Source organism: Aptenodytes forsteri, unplaced genomic scaffold (assembly GCF_000699145.1).
Source record: "Aptenodytes forsteri isolate BGI_AS27 unplaced genomic scaffold, ASM69914v1 Scaffold126, whole genome shotgun sequence".
NCBI classification, from domain to species: domain Eukaryota; kingdom Metazoa; phylum Chordata; class Aves; order Sphenisciformes; family Spheniscidae; genus Aptenodytes; species Aptenodytes forsteri.
Window position 1 is genome coordinate 1,902,398 of NW_008794599.1, and position 22,163 is coordinate 1,924,560.

A 22,163-nucleotide genomic window follows, 5' to 3' on the forward strand; every position below is an offset into this window, starting at 1 on the left:
ATAAGGGGGGGGGGGGGGGGAAGAAGAAGAAAAGGGTGAAAGTGGGGGGAAGCTGAAAAGATTTTTAGTGGTTTTGATGTGGAAGGACCAGCAGTGTTGGTTGGCAAGCGTTCGGAAAGGGACTGCTCTCCTGGCACCGTGGTTCCCCATCAGCAGGGACTCTCCATGTCCCATCCCTCCTATCACTGAGGTCTTCCATCCATGCCCCGCAATCCTAAGGAAGGAGGTATATTTCCAGTGAAACAGGCTTTCACAGGGAAATAGCAATTGTGGTTTATTTTGGAAAGGTTTCAGTAGGGATATACGTACACATCACTTTGATGTCTCCTCTCCAAAACCTGCGGTTATAATCCCTCCATCCCCGGGGAAGCGGACGATGCTGAGGACAAGTGCACGTCCCTCCTAAAGTCAAGGGCGGCAGCAGGCACCCTATGGTGTGCTACCCCCCAGCACTATGACCTGTCTGCTGGGCGAGGGAGTCTCCGCCATCGCACACATGTAAATGGCAAGCGACACAAAACAGCACCACGACGATGCTCTTTCTTCTTCGACAGGTGGGCGAAAAAAGGCCAGGTTATAAAGGAAGCATCCGGTGACTTCTACGAAACCGTCGTGGACCACACCTTCTTCTTTGAGCCCGTCTCCTGCGAGGTCACCAACGCGCTGGGCAGCACAAACATCAGCAGGACCGTGGATGTCTACTGTAAGTAATCTGTCAGCTTCAGACTGGCTTCCCAGGGCTAAGCAGGGCCAGCAGAGCTGCTGAAAATTAACGGGAAGGGGACACAGCTAGGTCTGACTTGCCCAGGGTGACCAGGACTTGCTGGGCTCTCCTGTAGCTCAGACTCTGTAAATGCTCTGGTGGTGGGACCCATGATTTTCTCCTGCCTTATGAGCGCACAGCCTATGTTGGTGATCCTCGGGGAGCTGGTCATTCTGGGGTTGCAGCAGGCACCTGTCTTGGGCTCTTCTTTATTTGGGGGTCTTACGTGGCCATGACCCATAGGTCCATCAAGACCTACCACTGCTTCCTCTGACGCAGCGGCCTCTTTGGTTTGAGGGTTTCTGGTTGACACAGCCCATCACTGCGAGTAACTCCAGCCTCCTCTGTGCAGTTGGGCCCAGGATGGCGACAGAACCGCAGTCCCTCCTCGTTGATCTGGGCTCGGACGCGGTCTTCAACTGTGCCTGGACTGGGAACCCGTCTCTCACCATCGTCTGGATGAAGCGAGGCTCAGGCGTGGTAAGAATCGCTGCCGGGGCGGTGGGGAATGGCACGTTCATGGCATGAGGTGCTGCGTGATGCTCCCCATGGAGCAAAGGTCATACCTATGGGCTGGGAGCTCCTGGCTGGACAAATGCTGGACCTACAAGGCTCCTCCAAATGCAGGGGACAACATGGCATTGCAGAGCAGTGGCTCCCAGGCTGCAGGTCTGCAAGGCTGCAATGAGTGTCCCCAGTTAGTCAGAGAAGTGCATTAAGCATTAAAGGCTTTATTGCCTTCGTAATATTTTGGATGAAAGCGTGCGTGAATCCACGAGGCATTTGGATGGCAGGCTGGAAAGTTGGGCCTGGAGTCCGGTTTGGGAGAGGCAAAGGGAAAACCAGACTGCTGAAAATCAGCGCCATCGCTGCCGCAGAGGAATCGAGGCGGCGGGCTGTCTGACCCTGCCCCATCGAGTCCTCGCAGAGCCACCTTCCAGAGCGCACGCAGCTCTCGCCCGCAGGACATGTTTGCAAGGGAGTCCTAATAGAAGGAGAATCGATTCCCGTGATGATGGGCATAAGGGTTAAACAGAGGCCAGAGCATCGCTTAACCTCTCGCTGACGGGTAGCGCTTCTGCAAATCACCTACATGCGGTCCTTTCTGGCCTCCAGACCTGTGAGCTCACGTCCTAATGTGTTCACCCCAGCTCGCCTCCGCTGTGGGCTGGAGCCTGCTCAAGTTGGGGGAGTCTGGATCTGGCCCAGCAGACTTCTCCACATCTTTTTTGTCCTCAAAAGCGTAAGGAGCTTTGCAAATATTAATCACGGCTCAGTCAGCCCAGGGAGGCGCAAGATACTCTGATCCCCTCTTTACAGACAGGAGGGCCGAGCAAAGCCGTGTTAAGAAGCTAAAGGAGGGCTGAGACGTGAAACTCGTCCGGAAGGCGCACGCGGGTTTGGGTTTTGAAAAGCATCTTTCAGCTTCGTCTGGGCAGATGCGTCCTGAAGTCGATGAGGCAATGCTGACTTATGCAGCTCAAGACTAGGTATTAAGAGAGAGCTGGACTCACACGGGATTGAGATGAAAGGGCTGAGTTGCTCTCCTCACCTCCGCTCCCCAGGCACAGACCGAGGAGGGGAGCGGACATTGAGGCATTAACTGCTGAGGTATTTTTTCCAAACCATAATGACCTCGGTGAAGGCCGTCTCCTGGGAAGTAATTGTAGACTTGGGAGAGCTGATGGCTCGACTCAGCTAAGGAATTCCAGTGGGTCAATAATACCTGGGTGGTTTCCCATCCCGCAGCTGCGGTGGTTGTTTCTCTGGGTTGTTGTCATTATAGGCAACACTCGCACACTGTAGGCTGCTGTTTCATTTTCTCAAAGCCGCTGGAGTGTGCAGGGCAGCTGAAAGGAGCCATGCACAGCAAGGACGAGGGCTTCCTGACCCTCGCGGTCCAGCCCCAGCCATGCATCGGGGCTTGCCTTCGCTACCCAGCAGCACCCAGGCAGCACGCGGGCAGAGCAGACTTCTCCCTTTTTATTTGGCTCCCTCTAGCTCTCCCTCAGGGCTCAGGACAGACCCACCGGCTGGTTTAACCCAGCAGAGATGCTCGTGCTGTTCAGCAGAGCCGCCTCCATCTTCCCGGAGGGATGCTGGCAGGGGATGCTGCTTTGTAAAGCCCATCAGCTCCCAGCCGTCGCGGTGGGATGTGGGATCAGGGCTGCTTTTCTCCCAGCCCCTCCGCTTTCGGAGCCAGGTCAGGCTCCCACAAAGATTACCTTCTTTCCTCCTATTTTGCCAGAAGGAAACAAATCAGAGACAGAAGAGAGGATGAGGACAAGTAAGCACAGGCATTTGCATGGAAATCTTTGTAATCGATGCTAAAACAGTGGGTTTAAAAGGGATCTGCAACTCTGTGCCTCTGCCTCATGCCAGGTTAGGGGTGAGACCCCCATCTTGCTACAGGGAGACCCAGATCCATATCCAACTACTGCTCAGGGCACCGAGGGCTTTGCAAAGCATCAGCACAAGTTCCCAGAGGCATCAGCTGTGGGAGCAGCAACCAGCAGAGCCGGGGGCTCACCGAGCAAGCGGGTGCTGGAAGGAAGGGGAGGTGATGGGCTTGCCCCAGCCTGCAAAGTCCTGGGAGAGAGAGGCAAGAGCAACCGGGAGGAATTAGCCACCAGGCACACGTTTCCAGCACGGAAACGCATTGCTCCGAAAGCCGCTATTTGTTTTAGACCGGCCATGGTTTTTTAAATACCACCAGCGCTGGGATTCTGCTGACAGCCTCAGCCAGATCCCTCTGCTTCAGCAATTTTCAAGGTTTAATAAAGCTGCTAATTGCACTGCCAGGGCAGGAGGGCAGCGTGGCTGATAGCCACGTTGCAGCCGGTCTATAGGGAGGGCTTGCCAAAAGCAGCTGAGGTTTCCCCGGTTATCCAGACCCGGTTCCCAGGGGGCTGCCAGCTCTCCAGGTTGGTCTCCCACCGCTTCTGGTTTGAAATCCCTGACTCAGTCCTGGCAGCCTCCCCTGCACCTGCGAACATGGAAATGCAAGTGTGGAGCGTGGTTCTTTTGAAGGCTTTTCTGCTCCGGGTTACAAGGCAGTTGTGTCACTGCAGCCAACAAAATTTTTCTCTTCTATCTTGAACTTCTTGCAAAACTGGAGTTTGTAAAAACTCGAATGAATAGGAACGGGACTTATATTTCCCCCCGCCAAAACTGGCTTGTTTCTTTATTCCTTGGTCAACAGCAATAAGTGGTATTTCCATGCCATATAAGACTTCGGGCTCATCCACTTTGTTCTCTCCAGGCTGCTCTGGAGCTTGTAACGCACGTCTCATGTTCAACTTCGCATCGCCCCTCCTGAAAGCCACCCCCTCCTCTCTTCCAGGTCCTGAGCAACGAGAACAAGCTGACCCTGAAGTCCGTCCGCCAGGAAGACGCTGGGAAATACGTGTGTCGAGCCGTGGTCCCGCGGGTCGGCGCGGGGGAACGAGAGGTGACGCTCACCGTCAACGGTACCTCTTGCTTTCCTATTGCTATTCCATCCTGCCATCGCATTGCTTCGTTCCCGTTGCTCTGACAGCTCGCGTTGCCAAATTGTCCCCTCGGGGATTTGCTTACAGAGCAAATCCCACCCACAGCTGGATCCTGCCCTGCAGGCAATACGAGCAATTAGGATTTTGCATTCATTTGCCTGGAGATGCACGGGTTAAAGCAAAAAATACCCAGCATTATCTAAGACCTGCTTGGTTCCTTATTATCAACAGGGGTTTATTGAGTAGTTGGGAGCTGGTGTCTTTAAATCTTTAATAGATTTATCTTGCAAAAACCTTGCAAGGTCGGAGAGCACTGTTGTCTCTGTTGTACAGCCAGAGAGCTGGGAATTGAGCCTGGATCCGAGACCAGAAGCCTAATCACTCTCTCAGAGCCCACATGAGGATACCTGTGAGAGGCAGCAGTGCTATATAGCTCCTCCACGGCTGCTCGGGGCTCACCCAGCACGGTGGCAGGATGTGGCCCGGACCCTCACCCATGCCCAAGAGCTGGGAAGCACTCCAGAGCCCTGGAGTTTAACGATGACATGGCCAGGACCCCGCAGCAGCCGATAATGAATTCCAGCCTAAATATGGAAGGGAAAGAGCCAGGCAGGCTGCAAATGGTATAAATAGAGTATGAATTTTGCATTGTCTCTCACCTGTATGACAAACTGGCAGGCTTCAGTCCCCGCTCACTGTCACAAAGAGAAGAAAATAAGCGGGGAAGCAGCACAGGCGGCGGCAAGTGTTAATTTTAAATGCAGATAATGCTAGAAAGGGAAGCCAAGGGCAACGCAGCAGGGGACTGAAAACCAACCACTCCCTTGACTTCGACTCAGCTCCTCGGCGCCTGCATGCTCCTTCCCCGGCGGCTGCTGGGTTTTAATTACAATTAAACTAGCTCGCGGAAAACAAAGCAACAAATTAGCACAAACAAAGAACCTGCTCCTTTCCTGACACCTACCAGGCACGTGGCCGCCTTGAACGCAGAGCAAAGCGCTCGGCAGGCTCAGGGCTGTTTGGAGCGTGCAGCATGGAAAAGCTTCTCTCGAGAGCTTTGCAGCTTATGCCACCGCTGAGCTTTTCGCCTTGCAGAGCTGACGGGAGAGCAAATAAAATCCGTGAGGTTCGCCACTCAGCTTTGAGCATCTCCCGGGAGCTGACTGCCTGCAGCATCCCCTGCCACTAGGACGTGCTGCTGGGGGATCTGCTGCTGGGGTTTGGTGCAACCCCAAGGTGACAACGTTGAGACACGCCATCACGGGCGTTGGACCCTAGACCAAGGGAGAATCCCACACTTCCAGGTCGAGATGGTCTCCTGGCCCTCCAAAGCTGGGAGATCCAAGGTGGGCACGCCCCAGGGCAGCGTCCCCAGGTCTGACATCCACCAAGCACCGGGGCTTGGCGGCCTGTCCTGCAGCTGGAGCAGCTCTCCAGCTCCGGGAGCACGGCACGGTGTGTCTAATCCAGCTAATGAATTCTGCTGAAAGTCTTTTCCGCTGTAATTTGAGAGGGAAGTTGAACGCTTCATATTTTCAAGTGATTTTAAATCCAGAGGGTGATACAATTGTCTTGGTATTACCAGGTGCCTTTCTCCGTGGGCTGGGATTCGTCACAGTAAAATTAGGCATCTGGAAGTGTCTGTTCTGGGCTAGCTGCATAGACTGTGATCAGTGCACGCGGGCTTCGAAGGGGCTGATTCATCCCACCAAAAGCACAGGGACCCCGACTGAGGGATCTTCATCCGACCCAGCCTGAGCCTGCAATCCTGCCTGTAGCAGCCCATCCACTCCCAAAACAGTCAGAAATTGTGGCAGCACCATGCTGGGGTGGGAGAGCATCCTCCTGCCCTCACTGCAATCGGGTCTCGCTGCCCTCCCCACTGGCAGCCTCGCTGGCCAGGTCTGCGGTTGCAGAGAGGGGCTGGCAGCCCATCCCCGAGCCGGAGCGTGAGGCCACCAGCCTGAAAGGAAGCAGATACGATTCAGAGTCTTGTTAATGGGAAGGGGGATTATGCAAATGAGCAGCATTTGGCAGGGCTGGAGCAGCAGAGGCAAGAAGGAAGCGAGGAACTGTTGGTGCCATCATAAATCAGCAGCAGTCGGATTTACAGCCCCCGCAACGAAGCAAAGCCTCTCGTTGCTCCCGACTGCACACAAGCCTGCTTGAAGCTCCCACCCCAGTAGGAGAAGCACCCATGATCACCTCCACAGCGGGACTGCCTGCAGTACGGTCTGTCGATGCATCGTCTGGGCTTGGCAGGGGCTGCTGAGCAGAGACCACCACCCCTGCCCGTCTTGCTCTGCAAGAAAAGGTTTGTTAGAAGGGCTGAACAACCCCTGGTGGCTAATTCAGGATTTAATTTGCCTGGGATTCACCCCAACAAGCAAGCCAAGCCTGCCGGAGAGCTGGGAGCACAGGAGGGGCTGACCTGCCAGACTGCTTGGTCGGGAGAACATCATGGTGTCCCCTCAGCTCACGCCTGCAGCAGCCCATTGAGGGCTTCACCGAGCGTGTCTCCGCCGCCGCTTGCAGATGGGGACCTTGGGATGGTCCTTTGCAATAGCGGGCAGCACGAACCAGCCCAGGGCTTCCGCAGGACGCAAGGAGTTAAACCAAACTCTCCTGCCAAACCCTTGCCAAGGTTGCAAGGGCTTGGGAGGAAAGGTTCAGATGGACTTCAAGCAGGCTGGAGAAGTCAAGGCCATCCTTTCTTTCCTCCAAGACTCCCGAGTCAAGAAGCTGCCTTCTCTTTTGTGCGAGCCACCAGCACCACACAAATAAATTGGCACCGGCGTGCTAAAAATAACCGCAACCAATAGCTCCATCATTTATATCCATAGCAACATTGTTTAAAGCCTTTATCCTGCCTGTGGGCTGTCTCACACTTAGCGCTGAATGCCAAGACGGAGATTGGCAGCTTTCATAAGGAGCCAGAGCCTCGTGGAGAATCAAACGCCGGCCCCAAATGTGAAGAGGCTGCAACTTCATGCTATTATTTCGGGGCATGTTCATCTCGCAAATGGTCCTTAGTCATAGGCTATTATCATGATGATAAGCCTTCGACTCTGAACTCCTAAAGCAATAATAAAACCCAAAGCCGTTGGCATTTGTGCCATTTAAAATCCACTCTCCTTGGGGAAAATGAACCTTTTAATGATTATTAAGCCATTTTTCTCTAGTATCACCCAGTCTTGGAGAGCTTCCAGAATTTATAAGTAACATACAACTGTTGAAATAGAAAGAAGATGGCTTTTTTCTATTATTATTTATTATTTAGGCCTGGCCTACGGATCCCATTGCTGCTCTTGCTTCCGTCGGCTTTGGGTTCATCAACAATCAGGGCAGGCGAGCAGGAGGATCACCTAGCACATGTTTAGTTAGCCAAGAAGCTCATCCCGCATGCCTTGTGCCACCCTTGGAAGGTGATGGGGCCACACGGGTCCCCATCGCGTGTCCTGTCCGGGAGGAAAAAGCCCCAGCACACGTTTAGGGCCATCTGCCCATCACACTTGGCTGTCGGCACAGTTCTGCTCTTGCACCGGACATGGGGAGCGAAGGCCAAGGCTAGCTGATGTTACCACCTTGGGCATGCTTGGAAAGAGCTATTTCATGAAGGCAAGATGCCGTTTGCATCCTCCTGAAGGGAGGCAAAGCAAGGAATCAACCGAACTCTCCTGAGACCCCAGCCAGCGCTTCTGAAAGATGGCTTTCAGAGATAGGTAAATGAGAATGCACGCCTTGGGAACGTGCCTAGAAGAACATCTCGAAGAAGAGCATTTGGGCAGAAAACCACAACAAAATGTCCTTTTTTTCCTCTGTTTCTGATATAAGGGGGCACAAAAGTTTCCACTAACGTACGGCTATGACCGTTACCTCAAAACGAGTCCTGACCTTCTCCTTCACGCACAGCTCCTGCTATTACCAATTTGGATGGCGGCTCACTTTCGTCGGTAATTTCCTGAGCTGCCAGAACCGTGTTTCTGGTCGCTGGTCAGTGAAATGCGCTTCACTGAGCTGGTTCTCCGTGCACCTCACCTTGGAACGTCATAGGGAAGGAAGGAAAGGGCTGTATCTCGGTGGGAAGTATTTGGGGAGTGTGAAAGTTTGGTGCAGAAAGGTGTTACTGGGACAATTTCAGTAGGCAACTGTATGTATGAAAGCACCAGAGTGAAGAATTTAGCATTTCGGTACATTTTTGTGCATTCTGCAAATTCATAAATGGGCGATTTGGATGAGAATCAGTCAGGAATACCCAGGCGAATCTGTTTCTCCCCACTTTACCCCAAATCCCTGAGACTTTTCTTAAAGGAACACATCAGCTGCAGGGGAAGAAAAAAGAAATTGGAAAAAGTTTCTCAAATTCCACAATCCGAAACCAGGACAGATGGATTGATGGGAGGGAGGACGAGCGCAGCAAGCTCTCCCACTCCGACCGTCCCAGAGTCCTGGGCGCAAGACCCAACTGAGGTTGTCCCCAGCAGTATAGTAACAGCCTCTTGTAACAACTCCTGTTGCAGCTCTTCCACTTTGCATGGCCAGTACGGAGCCCGACGGTGTTTGCAGCATGTTTGCACATCGCTCCGAACACGTGTGCGTGGGTGGGCATGACGACAAGGCTGTATTTTCTGACAAACCCAGTGACAGACTCAAAAACAGGAGGGACAACCCAGAGCAAACATCCGAAATAGCTGAGCTCAGGCAGGGGGAGATCAGCCAGCCCCTGCCTCCTCTCTCGCCCTGCCCTGCGCTGCCTGCTTGCATCCCTGTTGCTGTTTTCTTTTCTGCCAGCAGCAAGCCACTCATAGAAATGCAAATCTGCTTTAATTAAGGAGGTTAATAAACAGCAATTAGGATCCCAGCTCTTGTTCTGCTCCCTTGGGGTGATCCCCTCCTCAGGGGGAGGTCCCGCCCCGCAAGGCTGTTGGAAGAGTGGGGGACACGCTAACCCCACCAAGCCATGCTCTCCTCTCCAACCCCTTTTCTCCCAACCGTGTCTTCAGGATGTCCACCAAGGCAGGACAAGGACATTTCCCTTCACAAGCTGGCTCAGCCGGTGCGTTCGGCCTTGTATCACTCAGGGAGAGCCTTGCCCAGCCAGGCTGGGCTCCTTCGGCATCTGAATGGCACAGGAGAGCCCAGCTGACGGGGTCCCAAGGCTTTTCCAGCAGAAATTTCTCCACCGCATCGGGCAGGCTGACTGCAGGTCACTGATGGTGGCTTGCAGGTAGCAGCTGCCCATCAGTGCCTCCTTCTGCCTCCTCAAGCCCCTGGGGAGCAATTAGTGTAATGGTTGCTTAACAAATCTGGGAGAGCGCGGAAGAGGAACACCAGGTGGGCTGGGCTCTTGCTTTGCTTCTGGAGCAAACAGCCCTTCTCAGAGGCCAGGTTCACCACGGAGGTTTCCACAGGGTGATTTAATCGCCGTCCAACACCAGGGATGTAGGAGCAGAGATGGGGAGACCCTCGTGCTTAGCGGGGGCTTTGCAGAAAACCAGCAGAGCCTTAAAGCAAAGCCCCCACTGTGTGTCCTTCTGCATCACAGGAGGCGAGGGAGCTGTTGCTCCATCCTTCCCCCTCAAAGGGGGACTCCGATGTCCCTCCATGACTCCGCTAACACCCCCCTGCATTGCCACCAGTATTGCAGCCACCCGTGCGAGATGCCAGCAGCCCTCTCCTCTCTCTTGCAGGGCCACCCATCATCTCCAGCACCCAGACGCAGCACGCCTTGCACGGCCAGAAAGGGCAGATCAAGTGCTTCATCCGCAGCACCCCGCCGCCAGACCGAATTGTGAGTAGCATCCCATGGGGCGGCACTTCACGGGGCATGGTGGGTGTCTTGCACACCTTAGGGTGCCCTGCGGTGGGCAAACCTGCCCCAGGCTGACCCGTCTCTTGCTTGGCAGGCTTGGTCCTGGAAGGAGAACGTCCTGGAGTCTGGGACCTCCGGGCGCTACACGGTGGAGACGGTCAGCACGGACGAGGGCGTTATCTCCACGCTGACCATCAGCAACATCGTCCGGGCCGATTTCCAAACCATTTACAACTGCACCGCCTGGAACAGCTTCGGCTCCGACACGGAGATCATCCGGCTCAAAGAGCAAGGTGGGCATCGCTGAGAAGCCGGTGGGGGCTGTCGGGCAGCGGGAATTAGCGCCTGGCCGGGCTGTAAGAGTGGGGAGATGCTGTGAGAGGCAGGAGATGCTCAGAAAAGCTCTTGGGATGTCAAAGAGGAAACTAGGAAGGGCGGTGAAAATGCTCCAGACGTGCTAGCTGTAGGATTGCATCCTTAGGGTACCTGGTCCTGGCAGGGGGTCAGGAGGTGGGACAAGCCCTGCAAAGTCTCTGCTTGATACGGTATTGCCCCACTTTGCCTGTCCTGCTGAAGTTGGAGGGCACAGGCCAATCCTGCACCCCTCGCTCCCTGCCCCATGGCACAAGGTGATGCCACTGCCACAGGCTGGAGGATCATTTATAGCCTTAGAGAAACAGAAACGGCTGCTCCTACCAGACCCCACTGCTCCGCGGTGATGGGAGTGAGTGGGAGGAAGGCGTCTGGGCTGGTGGCAACCCTCCACCCCGGCCACCAGCCACGATGTCGGCACGTGTTTTGCAGGGCTGGGCTTACCCACCCAGCCTCGAAGGCACCTCGAGCAACTCTCAAGGGATGGCCAGGGGATTTCCACTCTCGGGGCTCTCAATAGCAAGGGAGGGAGATGGCTTTTGTGAGGAACACTTAGCTCCTGGAGGGACTCCAGTTCTCTTCTATTTTATTAAATGCCAGGGCAGGCAGGTGGATTGTTCTCATTAAGCCATGATTTATAGGCAAGGCTGCTGTCCAGATTAAATCAGAGCTAAATGAACCCCTTAAAATTAGCCTTGGGCTTCTTCCAATGCAAACAGAGCCAGTGGTTTTTCCAGGTTGTCTGCCAGTCAGCGGGAGCGCTCAGCGGCAAGCCTGGGTCCCAGTGGAGGGTGGCTGGGCAGCTGAGCCGGGTCGGAGCCGGCGACGCAGCATCCAAGTCCACGGCCGGCTCCGCATCCGAGATCCGGGCATCGCTGTTAGGCGATGCAAGGGGACATCCCTGCCCTGGGCAGGGGGACGCTGTAGGGTGGCTGAGGATGCTGTAGGGTGGCAGAGGGCATCCCCTTCATGGGGACATCTCTGCGCTCGGAGCAGAAAGTGGAGCAGAGGGCTGAGCGCTCAGGAAGACTGACGTGTGCGCTTGGGCTGTGCAAGGCTGTGGACACTTGCTTTATTTTCAAACAGGTACGGAAATGAAATCAGGAGCTGGTATTCAAGCAGGTATGGAAATCATGAGCTGACGGTGAACGTGAATTGTCCCCAGCCATTACCACACCTGAGGACTCGGCGTCCTCCTCCTGGCCCGGCAGCTTTCCAGCAGGGCAGGCAGGGCTGGACAGGACAGGGCAGGGCAGGGCAGGGCAGGAAGGGGCGTAGGAAAGCTGCAGGGCAGTGACTGGGGCACGGACTGGGAAGCAGGAGCGGTCCAGTCTCCACTCTGTCACTGACTTGCTCTGCAAACCCAACATCGCCTTTCTGTGCCCCAGCTCCCCAGCAACTGAGAGGGGGATAACATTACGCAGCCACGTTTTAAAGTGCTGCGGAAGGGACCACTTAAGTGCTATTATGGGGACAAAAAGAGAGAGAAGTAGAAGTTTCCAGGGTCATTCGCAGACATCAGCTTGTCTCAGCATCCCGAGAGAGTGCTAGCCAGCATCCATCGCAGCCAGAGCAGGGCTGAATGGATATTTGGGCAGATGCTGTGGGATGTGCTGCACTTGTGCCTTCCTCGTCCTCTGCGCCAGAGTGGGGTTCATGGGAGAGCTCGGAGCCAGCAAACTGCTCCTCGTCCGCTCGCCCTTGTCTTTGGGACGCGGTTTACCATCCCAGCCACTGGTCCCTGTCACTGTCCCTTTGCAGTCAACCTTTTTTGCAGCCCAGGAGAGCCCCAGCCACATTCCCCACGCCGTTCCCTGCATGATTCTCCATCATCTTCAAGCAGCATCACTCACCATCACTACCTGCTTCTCACACAGCTCTGCACTGCAGATCTCACTCCCCCAAAGCTGAGAGCCAGCAAGCACTCCCAGGGACCCCAGGCTCCTGTCTCCTCACCCGTTCACTCTATATTGCCCCGGGAGAGCCAAAAAAGTCCCACGACAAGTTACCACCGTCAGCAGGAGCACTGCCTAGCAGGTGGCCTCAGGCTACCCGGAGAAGAAAATCCCAGTTTCTTCTTGCTGTGGCTCAGCTGGTGTGTTGGAGGATGCTGGGTTTAGGATGAGCTCCTTGGTGCAGCTGGAACCAGACCCAGCATCTGCTACCTGAGCTCCAGCTCAAGGCTGCAAAGCACTCAAGGGGACTTGCCTTTTCACCGGGGGCCCCAGGGGAGTTCCTGCACCACCGTGGTGAGCACTCTCGGGCAGGTTTGGCGGTCTACTCAGTGCTCCATGAGTCATGTCGCCAGTGGCCCAGCTCGAGTGACAAGTGACACAGCAAGGGACCAGCAGGCCCGGGCAGAAAATTCATGAGCAAGCCAGAAACGGAAAAGCATCAGCATAAACCACCAACTGAATCACTTGAAACAACAAGCTAAGCGGGGAAGATTAAAGGCTCTTTTTAGACCAAGTGTGAGCAGAAGAGGCTAAACTCAACCAGCACCATTTTTTTATCACTCTGCAGTTCTCAAAGTAGGGCTCAGGACCCATGAGGCCCCATGGCCACTGCTAAAGGGTAACGTGAAGTGGCTTTATAACTCCCCTGCCCCAGCTGGGATTAGATAGCAATGAAGAAACCTTTTGCTGACTACACGGGAAAGATGCTGGTGGAATTACGACTCCTCCCAGTCCCACCAGTAAGGAGGCATGCCCCTTAGGAAGGCTGAAGGGCACAGGCAGGAGCTGTGATCTCAGGTCCAGGATGAAATTCGTGGTCAACACCAGCTCCACGCCAGTGGACAACGAGAAATGGTTTCCTTATCACCCAGTCGAATGTCAGCCATCAGGCTGCCAGGTTTTGCTTCTCAGCTAGATTACTCATGTGTCCCCATCTCCCCCTGGTCCAGCAGCATTCCCGTTCCACACCTGCAGAGGCGAGGAGGAAGGAGGACCACCTCTCTGCATCCATTCTTTCCTAAATTCATCCCATCCATTTGCAAGGCAGGGGCCCCAAGGAGAAAACACGCGTCGGAGGTGTGCAGGAAAGCGGTGAGGACACACTCACCCGGCTTAGCCGGCCATCCTGGAAAGCGTTACCCCTCTTTTTGCCTGCTGTTGGATTCACAAGAGCCTATGGGGTGCTCAGAAACAACAGGAATGGAGACCTATAGATACCTGCTGCTTTTGGGGAGAGGGTCTTCAGGGTACGGTTTATCATCCCAGCCAACGAAGACAATTTGTAGTACCCACAGCTTTGGTGTCCTGCGAGTGGGAGTGCTGCCTGTTGCTGCCTGGCAATAATCCGGAGAGCAGGCACCAACCCAACGCTCGCCGTTAAGTAGGAGCTGTGCTTTGAAGGACCGGAGGAACTGAGCAGGGAGATAACAAGGCTCTTGGGCTGCAAATCTGACCCTCTCACCATAAATGTGATTTCACATTCCACCCTCCCTGCACCTCGCAAGCTGCTGCCTGGATCTGCGCAAATAAATCAGCTTTGCTGGCTGAGCCGCGGTCTGAAATCCCCGCCGGGAACCCAGCTACAAAGTTATTGTAGGCAGAAGGGCACAAACATGTAACCCCTGCTCTGCAGCAAGCTCTGCTCCCCCGGGCTGCCTCCCGCAGACCCCTGCCCGCACATCCCCACCCGGCAGCCCTCGCCCACCACAGCCACCTGGCCTCTGCTCATCCCCGGCACAGGCCATCCCTCCCGTCCCAGTCCTCAGGGGTTCGGGGAAGGATGGCAGAGCTGGTAAGCCAAGGGAGAAGGCAGGAGATTGGGATACAAAACAGGCAGAGGCTGTGAATGATGGCTCTTGGGTTAATTCACCCGTATATACTTAACAGCGCCTGCTAAGACAGCTGAGCTGCCGCCTCTGGCAGGCAGGCTCGGTGCCCGACTCCATCCCTCCATCCCGGCTCTAACCTTTCTCCCAGCCCACTCTGATGCCATTTCTCTTTCTTAATAATATTAACACACCATCTTCTTTTGCGCTTTTCATCCTTTAGAGATACTCATTCATTAACCCGCAGGGCGCTGTCGCGAGCAGTTAACCCGCTCTTCTGGATCCTTCCCAGGGGAAACTGAGGCACAGAGAGATCAGGGTTTGCACAAATTGCAGCACGCGCCAGTGTCCCACGGGCAGCCCGTGCTGGCGTCACCCACGCAGGGATGAGGGAGCGGGGAAAGGAGGTCCATTTGGCCCCAAAACCCTCCCCAGGCTCATCACCAAGCCGCCTTCCAGTAGCCAGGGGTGGGTCCCTTGGGGAAAAGCCAGCTCTCCAACCTTCATCCCGGCTTCATGCTCCCTCTCCTTCCTCTTGCAGAGTCGGTGCCGATGGCGGTGATCATTGGAGTGGCCGTGGGGGCCGGCGTGGCGTTCCTGGTGTTGATGGCCACCATCGTCGCCTTCTGCTGCGCCCGCTCCCAGAGGAGTAAGTGTCTCCCCCGGCCCCGCTGCATCCCTTCGGGCAGGGCTGGGGCTAAAACCTTGGCGGGGGGACGAATAGCGTGGGGCACAAATAAATTAGAGGCTGAATTTACTGACACGGCACCAGCACAATCTGCTCCTCATGTTGGTCTATCAAATGTTCAGCACCACTTGGCTGCTAACAGCCGCCCTGCAAGTAAAGGAAAGGGTTTCGGAGCACGTGGAAAAACATGCCGGGGTAAACGCTAATCCCCGGTAGCAGCACAGGCAGTTTGGGAGGCATGCAGGGGTGTCCTGGGGGCAAAGGGATTGCAAAGGGACCTGCTCTTAATCCCTCCCTTGGAGAAATCCTGATGTCCAAGAGGGAGAAGCATCCTCACCATGCCACGTCGGTGCTTAAAAAGCCTTCTCAGTTTGTGCTCTCTGTTCTGCTTCTGTTTTAATTCCATTTTTCTCGACATAAAATGCGTATTTCCTAGTGGGAAATAACAGCCAGTTGAGGGGGTTTACATGAGACATGTGGGTTTAGAAGCCTGGCTGCGGTGGGAATACAAGTTAAAGTGACATTAGAGACGCAGGTAGAGGAGAAGTAGGGGTAAACAGCATGGCATCGTGTTGCCTCATTAAAAAGACACCAGGAAATTAAAGGAGGATTGCTGGCTAAATGAAAAGGCATCAAACCAGGAGGGAGAAGAGCGTGATTGTCTGGAGCATCTCAGGCCACGGGGGGGAGAAGTGGAGATACTCGACGGTCCTCCCAGCTCGGGAGATGCGTGGTATGGATGCCAGGATGCCAAGCTCTCTGTGCGTGTGACAGAAAACCCACGTTTTCTTTGTTTTTCTTTTCTTTTTATTTTTCCCACTCTTGATCCTTTGCAAAGCAAAGACACCAGGCCCCTCCTGGATTTGGATATGAACACACGGCCTCCCGCAGCAGAAGTGTGTTTAATTTTAAGAGGGATAATGATGCCTCTCCCTGTTTTATCCCCTGGTTTTTTGAACTCTTGCAGCCTCCATTAGCAAGTATTAACAAATTAAATGGGGGGGCAGGCATTAATCTTGCTTTTTGGGGGAGGATTGCTGATGGACAGGACCCAAGAGCAGGCCAATTCAATGTTGCGGCGATCATTTACCGAGGATGGACGATGCGAGCGCCCGAAGAAAGCAAGGGCCAAGCCGTGTCACCATGTCAATGGTTGGATGTAAGCGGCTGTGCTTTCCCCACGCCGCATCATTCGGAGCAGGGGAGAGCATGCGGTTCATTATCTTCCTCTTACTTGGTGTAACCAGATGGCGCGGGGTTCTTTACAGGACATATGATTTAACACTAATGCCATGACAACAGATCAAAGATGTGGTGCAAGTGCCAGGTTTTAGAGCCACTCACAAGCCGGAATTGTGCAGAGGATGGGCAGGTCTCTGGGGGAGAAAGCAGAGCTCGTCCTTCCAGGAGGGGACAACCCCATCCCACCCAAAAGTCTTGTGTGATTCATCCCTTGGATTCCCAGTGGTAAATCAGGAAGGAGAGGCTTTTTCCTCACCAAAGCTCAGAGGATACGTATTGGGAAGAGGGTACTGGGGGCATGATGGCATGGCAGTGCTTGAAATCCCTTTCCTCCGCTGCGTTTCCAGTGCTGTCCCACTTAGAAAGGACTTTTTGGTCTCCTATATGCAATGAGCTGCTGGGTCTGTGGCATCTTCCCAGCGTGCTCACTACACCACTGCTGTTCTTCAGCTCCTCCTGCAGTGCAAGTCCCCGGTTGCCATGCCATGGGGAGAGGTCTACAGCATCCCTGGACCAGAGCACAGGTCCCTGTGCTTCCCACAAGGCTTCTTTGCTACAGGATCAGAGCAAGCGAGCAGAAAGAGATCGTCCAAGAGATCAGCAAAGGTCCCTACCCTGATCTCCCTTCCCTCCCCAAAGTGAAATAGGAGGAGGAACAGCTCAACCTTTTCCGGAGAGCCGGACCCAACCGGGTGCACCAGCTCGGTAACAGATGCTTTGCTGGGTGCTCGCCGGGGCTGCTGCTCAAAAGGAGCGGGATGCCGTGGTGCTAGCGAAGCAAATCCTGGGTGCAGGCGGGGTTCCCCGGCCTGAGATTCGTGCAGGGAGCTGGGGGTGCTGGTGGCAGTGGGGCTGCTTGGTCCCCCATCACGTGGCTCCAAAAGCCACTTGGAGCTGCCAAAACAGGGTCCCTCCTTGTTTTTGTGGGGGAGTTGGGAGCATCAGCAGCTAAACCAGCCCCCGAGTGTCACTCATGGTGCAAAACCCTGCAGGGGAGGACTTGGCTGTCCCAGGACAAAAGGACTTTTATCCCAATTTTGCAGGTGCTAGTGCAAACTGGATGCTGTGGCCGCTATCTCCAGTGGCAGGTGAGCGTTAGGAAGGTAGAAACACCAGGCTGAGAAGGTGAGGAAAGGACTTTCATCACGGTTAGTGGTGTGAAATCAGCAGAGGTATTACAGAGATCAGCTCAGGAGTGATGGGACCAACAGAGCACTTTGATATCAGGAGAGGGACTCGTTTCTTACCAGGATGACTGCAGATTCCTCTCCCAGGACAAATACCGGAGCGTTGTTGCATCATTTAAAACAACAGCCTGCAAACAAAACCCGTCAGCAGGCTGCAGGGACAGCTCCACACGGTTCCCGGCGGAGGGGACAAGGTGACCCAGCAGTAACTCTGGAGAAGGCGTCTCCTGATGGCTGCAACCGGCCACCGACTGCAACTAATGGCACTGAGGGAGGCAATTCCTGGCCTTGCTTTGGGGAGATGCAGCAAAAAAATGCACCGGGCGCAGACACACCGAGCCTGGAGGCTCTGGAAAAGAAAAAAAAAAAATACTTTACTGCACATCTGTTGTTGTATCTTCAGTGACTTAACGGCCCAGAGTTATTTAAGGGGGAACACTCCTGGGAGAGGATGTGCAAGACAGTAATTAGCTTCTCCTTGTGATTAAAGACGGAGGCTCCAGCACCAGGAACATGGTCCCAGCAAGAAAAAAAAAAGAAAGAGCCGTAGTAACTTCCCAGCGAAACCCTTTGCCTTGCACCCTGAGACTTGGAGATGTCTGTGGGCGACAGCAGGGCTGCAGACGTCGAGGGCACAGGACACTGAGATGGATTAATTCAAGGCTGGAGCTTCAAGCCGGTCTCGGTTGCGTGATTCAGTTTGGTTTACGGATAAAATCACCGTCTCCTCCTGCGTGGTCCAAGCCTTTGCTGGACTGAGTCAGGGCAGTCCTGGCTTGGCAGGGCACTGCCGGTTCCTTCGGCTGCAGGTAGAGCTGACGAGCCCAGCGGTTCAAGGCAGTTTTGGGTCGGGGAGGGTTGGCACAGCCACCCTGGGAGGTGAGAGCCAGATCGTAGGCTGAAGCCCGTCTTCAAAGCTGGAAGCTGTTTAGATCTCGCTGTTCAGATTTGCATCCATCTCTACTTTTCATCTCGGATTCGCCTGGCCGTTTCTGCTCCTGCTGCTTGGTGTCTTTGGTTTAATTTTGCTAAAATGACTTCTTCAAAGCACGCCTGACACCTTCAGGGAAGGCAGAGAGTCTCTCCAGAAATGTTTCTCTCTGCCCTGCATGAAAACAGGCTGCTTGGAGCAGCAGCCAGGGATGATTTTGTCATTCCCGAAGCCCTGGCTGCGTCTTTGTTCATTGCTCAGCCTTTTCCATAGGTATCTGCACCCCAAACCTGGGGAAGGCTTTTCTCAGGGGCCCCTCAGCACCAGGGAAGAGCTGGTACGTCCCTCAGGAGCAGCATTTCATGTGCTCCCCGAGCAGACGCTGTAGATCAGCAGCCTGGACAAACAGCCCGCCATCTGTTTGAGCAGTCCTGCTGCAGCCCAGCCCCTGTTAACAGCACCACGAGTGTGGCAGAGACTAACCAAGCTCCAAAAAGAATTAAAATAGAAATCTGAGCTCCCTGGAGGTGAAGGTTTCACATGCCCATACCTTACGGCAGCGCAAACATTGCTCCCCCAATTCTCAGATGCGCTTGCTGCACCAGGGTTAATTTTCCCCGGTGCTGCTGGACGTCCTCGGCAATCAGGCGGGTCCCTGAGGATGCTCCACGATTGCCTTCGACTAACCCCTTCTCCATCTCACTCTTTGCCCAGATCTCAAAGGTGTGGTTTCTGCCAAGAACGATATCCGCGTGGAGATCGTACACAAGGAGCCGGCCTCGGGCAGGGAGACGGAGGAGCACCCAACCATCAAGCAGCTGATGGTAAGGATTTACTTCTTCTCCCCGTAAGCAATTACTCTGGGTAAGTGTTTGATGGTAATGAGCCCAGGCACATGTAGTTCAGTGCCGTAATCCCCACTCAAGGCAAAGATGCTCTTCCAAAAATCTTGCTCTTGAGATACACATTCTCCTGCCATAAAAGCTCCTCGAGTGAAACTTTGCTAATGAGGAGGGAGAGCTGGGAGAGGTTTATTGCAGTAGCCCAGCTGCCCGCTGGGCTAATTGCAAAGCAAATTTGCCACCTCGCATGGGGAAAGAGCTGCAAACTGCAAGTAGGCACGCAATAGGTGAGCACAATATAATAATGAGCTAATTAGCCAGCGAGAACTGCGCTCTCCGGGACGCAGTTCGGAGAGTTATATGTGCGAAATTAATGTATGTGCACGCAGTTGGTTGCAGATTGCTAACACCGGGGGTGGGGGGCCAGCCCGGACCTGGGTCTGTAGTAACCTGGGAGGTGTCACCTTCCTGAGGCCGCTGCCTTTGCCCAAGGGGACCGAACAACACGGACCAAGCGGCAGGGCAAGATGCCGATGATGATTGAGGTCCCAGGAAATTCAGCTTCAGCCCATGGACCTGTGCATCCTTGCAGCCCAACCGCAGGCTGCTCCTCTCGCTGGCGTCGCCGCTGTTGGCCGTGTCTCGGCCCCAGTTTGCCTTTGCTTTTGCTTGCTGGTGTCATGTCGTAGGTGACAAATACAAAGCCGAACAAATGGCAAGGAAAGGGGAGCCGCAGAAAGCTGCACGGCCGTAAAAGGCGAGAGAAAAGAGCAGATAGGAAAGGGAAAAGGGATTGAAGAGGCTGGAGGCTGCTTTCTAGGCTGCTGGGTGGTTTGTTCCTGCTCTAACCCTCTATTTTTTGGGCAGCGCTTTTAAACATCGGTATGCCCTGCCTGCAAAAGCTCTTTGATGAATTACCGGAGGAAAGGCAAGGCTGAGCATCGTAGGGCGGGCAGAATCGATGTCTGCCGGTGCACATATACAGCAAGGGAGCCTCGAAATGAGAAGGCAGGAGGAGATGGAGATCTGGCATGTCATCCCAGCACCGCTGAGGTTTCTGTGCAAGACCCTTCATTCCCAGTAGGGCTTTGCCCCAAGGAGGCTGCAAATCCACGGCGGGATTTGCAAGGCTTCGCTCGGTGGAAGGACAGCGGAGGCTGGGACTCGGGTCTGGAGCAATCTGCTGAGATGAAGGGGAATGAGGAGCTTCCTCTCCATGGCACCCTGTACCACCGTCTGTATAGACAGTGATCAGCAAGCGCCAAGCCCAGATCTGGTTTCCAAAGGAGGGGCTGAGATCAGGCCAAACGCTGCTGGAGACCTTCACCACCACGCTGGAAGCACGCACGAAGCCTCAGCAGAGGAGACATACAAGGACCATTTACCACTGACGAGTAAATGAGGAAGAGGATGGTCGTGGGAGGCCAGGCACAGGATCTTGCAAGACCTCGTGGGGGCTTGCCTAGATTATTTGCCAGAGCCAGAAGGTGATTTCACGTCAACGCGTGCCCTTGACGAGGCTGGTACCGGGGCAGTGCAGAGCTGTGCTGTGCACATTTCAGTAAGGATGCTGGCAGGGTGGAAATGGTGCAGAAAAAAATGACAACATTCATTTGATAGCCGGGGAAAAAATGCCTTACGGGGAGAGGTTTACAGAGCTCACGTGTTTTAGCTTATCAGCAAGACTTCTGAGAGGTGGTTTGGTTACAGCACGGTATAAAGGGGCTATTTACGTGCAAGCAGGGTAGGCAAAGTCGAGCGCTTTCGGATACAACATGACAGAGCGTAACAGCCTGGCTGCTGGACCGGGAGAAGGTGATTCTCCCCCTCTCCTGGCCAAATCCAGGCGCTTTTCCTGAAGATACATCAGTTGGAAATAACATCGTTGGATCAACGCTGTTCAAGAGGTTGGAAGAGATGGTCCATAGCCTCTGACCTTGACGCTGGGCAGATTTGGCACCGGTTGGGACATCCTGCCTGGCAGGGAGAAGACATCAAAGCCCCCTCCCCTGCCTGGACCGGAGCCTCCCCATCTTCATCTGTCCTCGGCAAGAACATTCCCAGCAAATACTTCCCGATCTCTTCTCTCCTCGAAGCCCCTGGGGATTCCCACTCTCCCTCATCCCCCTCCTCGCCGTTTCCAGCAGCCAGTGTGAGCATCCTCCTCCGGCCATTAGAGACCCAGGCTTCAGGTGCTGAACAGCCTAATAAGAAGGTCCAAGTTTGTCAGTGAAATGATGGATCAAGTTAAAAGAAAAAAAATCATCCTTGCTAATGAGCTGTGATGAGACCTCTCCAGCAGGAGCAGGGAGGCAATGCACAGCACCCCTTGCTTGCTCCCTGCTCTCACCCCAAGATTTTCCTGCTCTCCCTCCGCCCCGTACCAGCATTATTTCCCCCGCTGCTTCTTTGTTTGCCTTCCCTAAGCTTCTTGTGATATTTCCAGCCCGGGCTCAACCTCGATGGTGTCCTTTGAAATGATCTCCTTGCCCTCAACAATGTTCATAACACCTTGCCGTTTAATATCAACTGCGAATTTCATTAACATGCTGGGTGCTCGCGCGGAGAGATCATTAATGCAGATGTTAATGAAAAGCAGGCCACGCTCGCAAACAGCTCCCCTCTGCTCAACACCTTGCTGCTTCGCATCAGCCTTTTCCCTCCCCGTCCCGGACCCTTGGCCAAGCACCTGAGGCCCAGCACGGCCCGACGTGCTCCTGCCAAGCTTCGGGAGCGGAGATCCACCCTCTGCACCATGGATGGTGCCTCTGCTCCTCGGTTTCCCGTGGTGTCTCTGCCTTGCCGGAGCATTTCTGGCTGCAGAGTGCCAGCATGACTCTTCTTCCCCCCCCCCCCAAAATGCTAATGCATTTGTTATTCTCCAGCCATCTGTGACCTCCACAGCTCTCCGTGCTTTTCACAAGTAATTATTCATGCATCTATAAATTCATTAACACCTTAGGATACACGTCATGCTGTCTGATTTGCATATGTCCACATTGTCTCAGCGCCGTCTCCCCCCCCCCCCCCCCCCCCCCCTACTGTTTTTCCCGC

At 54.4% G+C, this 22,163-nt stretch overlaps 1 protein-coding gene across 1 annotated transcript in view; it reads left to right on the forward strand.

The window, feature by feature from the left end:
* Nucleotides 1-22,163, forward strand: part of KIRREL3 (kin of IRRE like 3 (Drosophila)) — a 147,275-nt gene that overhangs the window by 118,935 nt on the left and 6,177 nt on the right. The window contains exons 8-15 of the mRNA XM_009273008.1: nucleotides 555-703; nucleotides 1,116-1,243; nucleotides 4,107-4,233; nucleotides 9,945-10,045; nucleotides 10,161-10,359; nucleotides 11,525-11,560; nucleotides 14,761-14,868; nucleotides 18,982-19,091. Coding sequence (XP_009271283.1) covers nucleotides 555-703; nucleotides 1,116-1,243; nucleotides 4,107-4,233; nucleotides 9,945-10,045; nucleotides 10,161-10,359; nucleotides 11,525-11,560; nucleotides 14,761-14,868; nucleotides 18,982-19,091 — 958 coding nt within the window. The remainder of the gene's footprint in view (nucleotides 1-554; nucleotides 704-1,115; nucleotides 1,244-4,106; nucleotides 4,234-9,944; nucleotides 10,046-10,160; nucleotides 10,360-11,524; nucleotides 11,561-14,760; nucleotides 14,869-18,981; nucleotides 19,092-22,163) is intronic.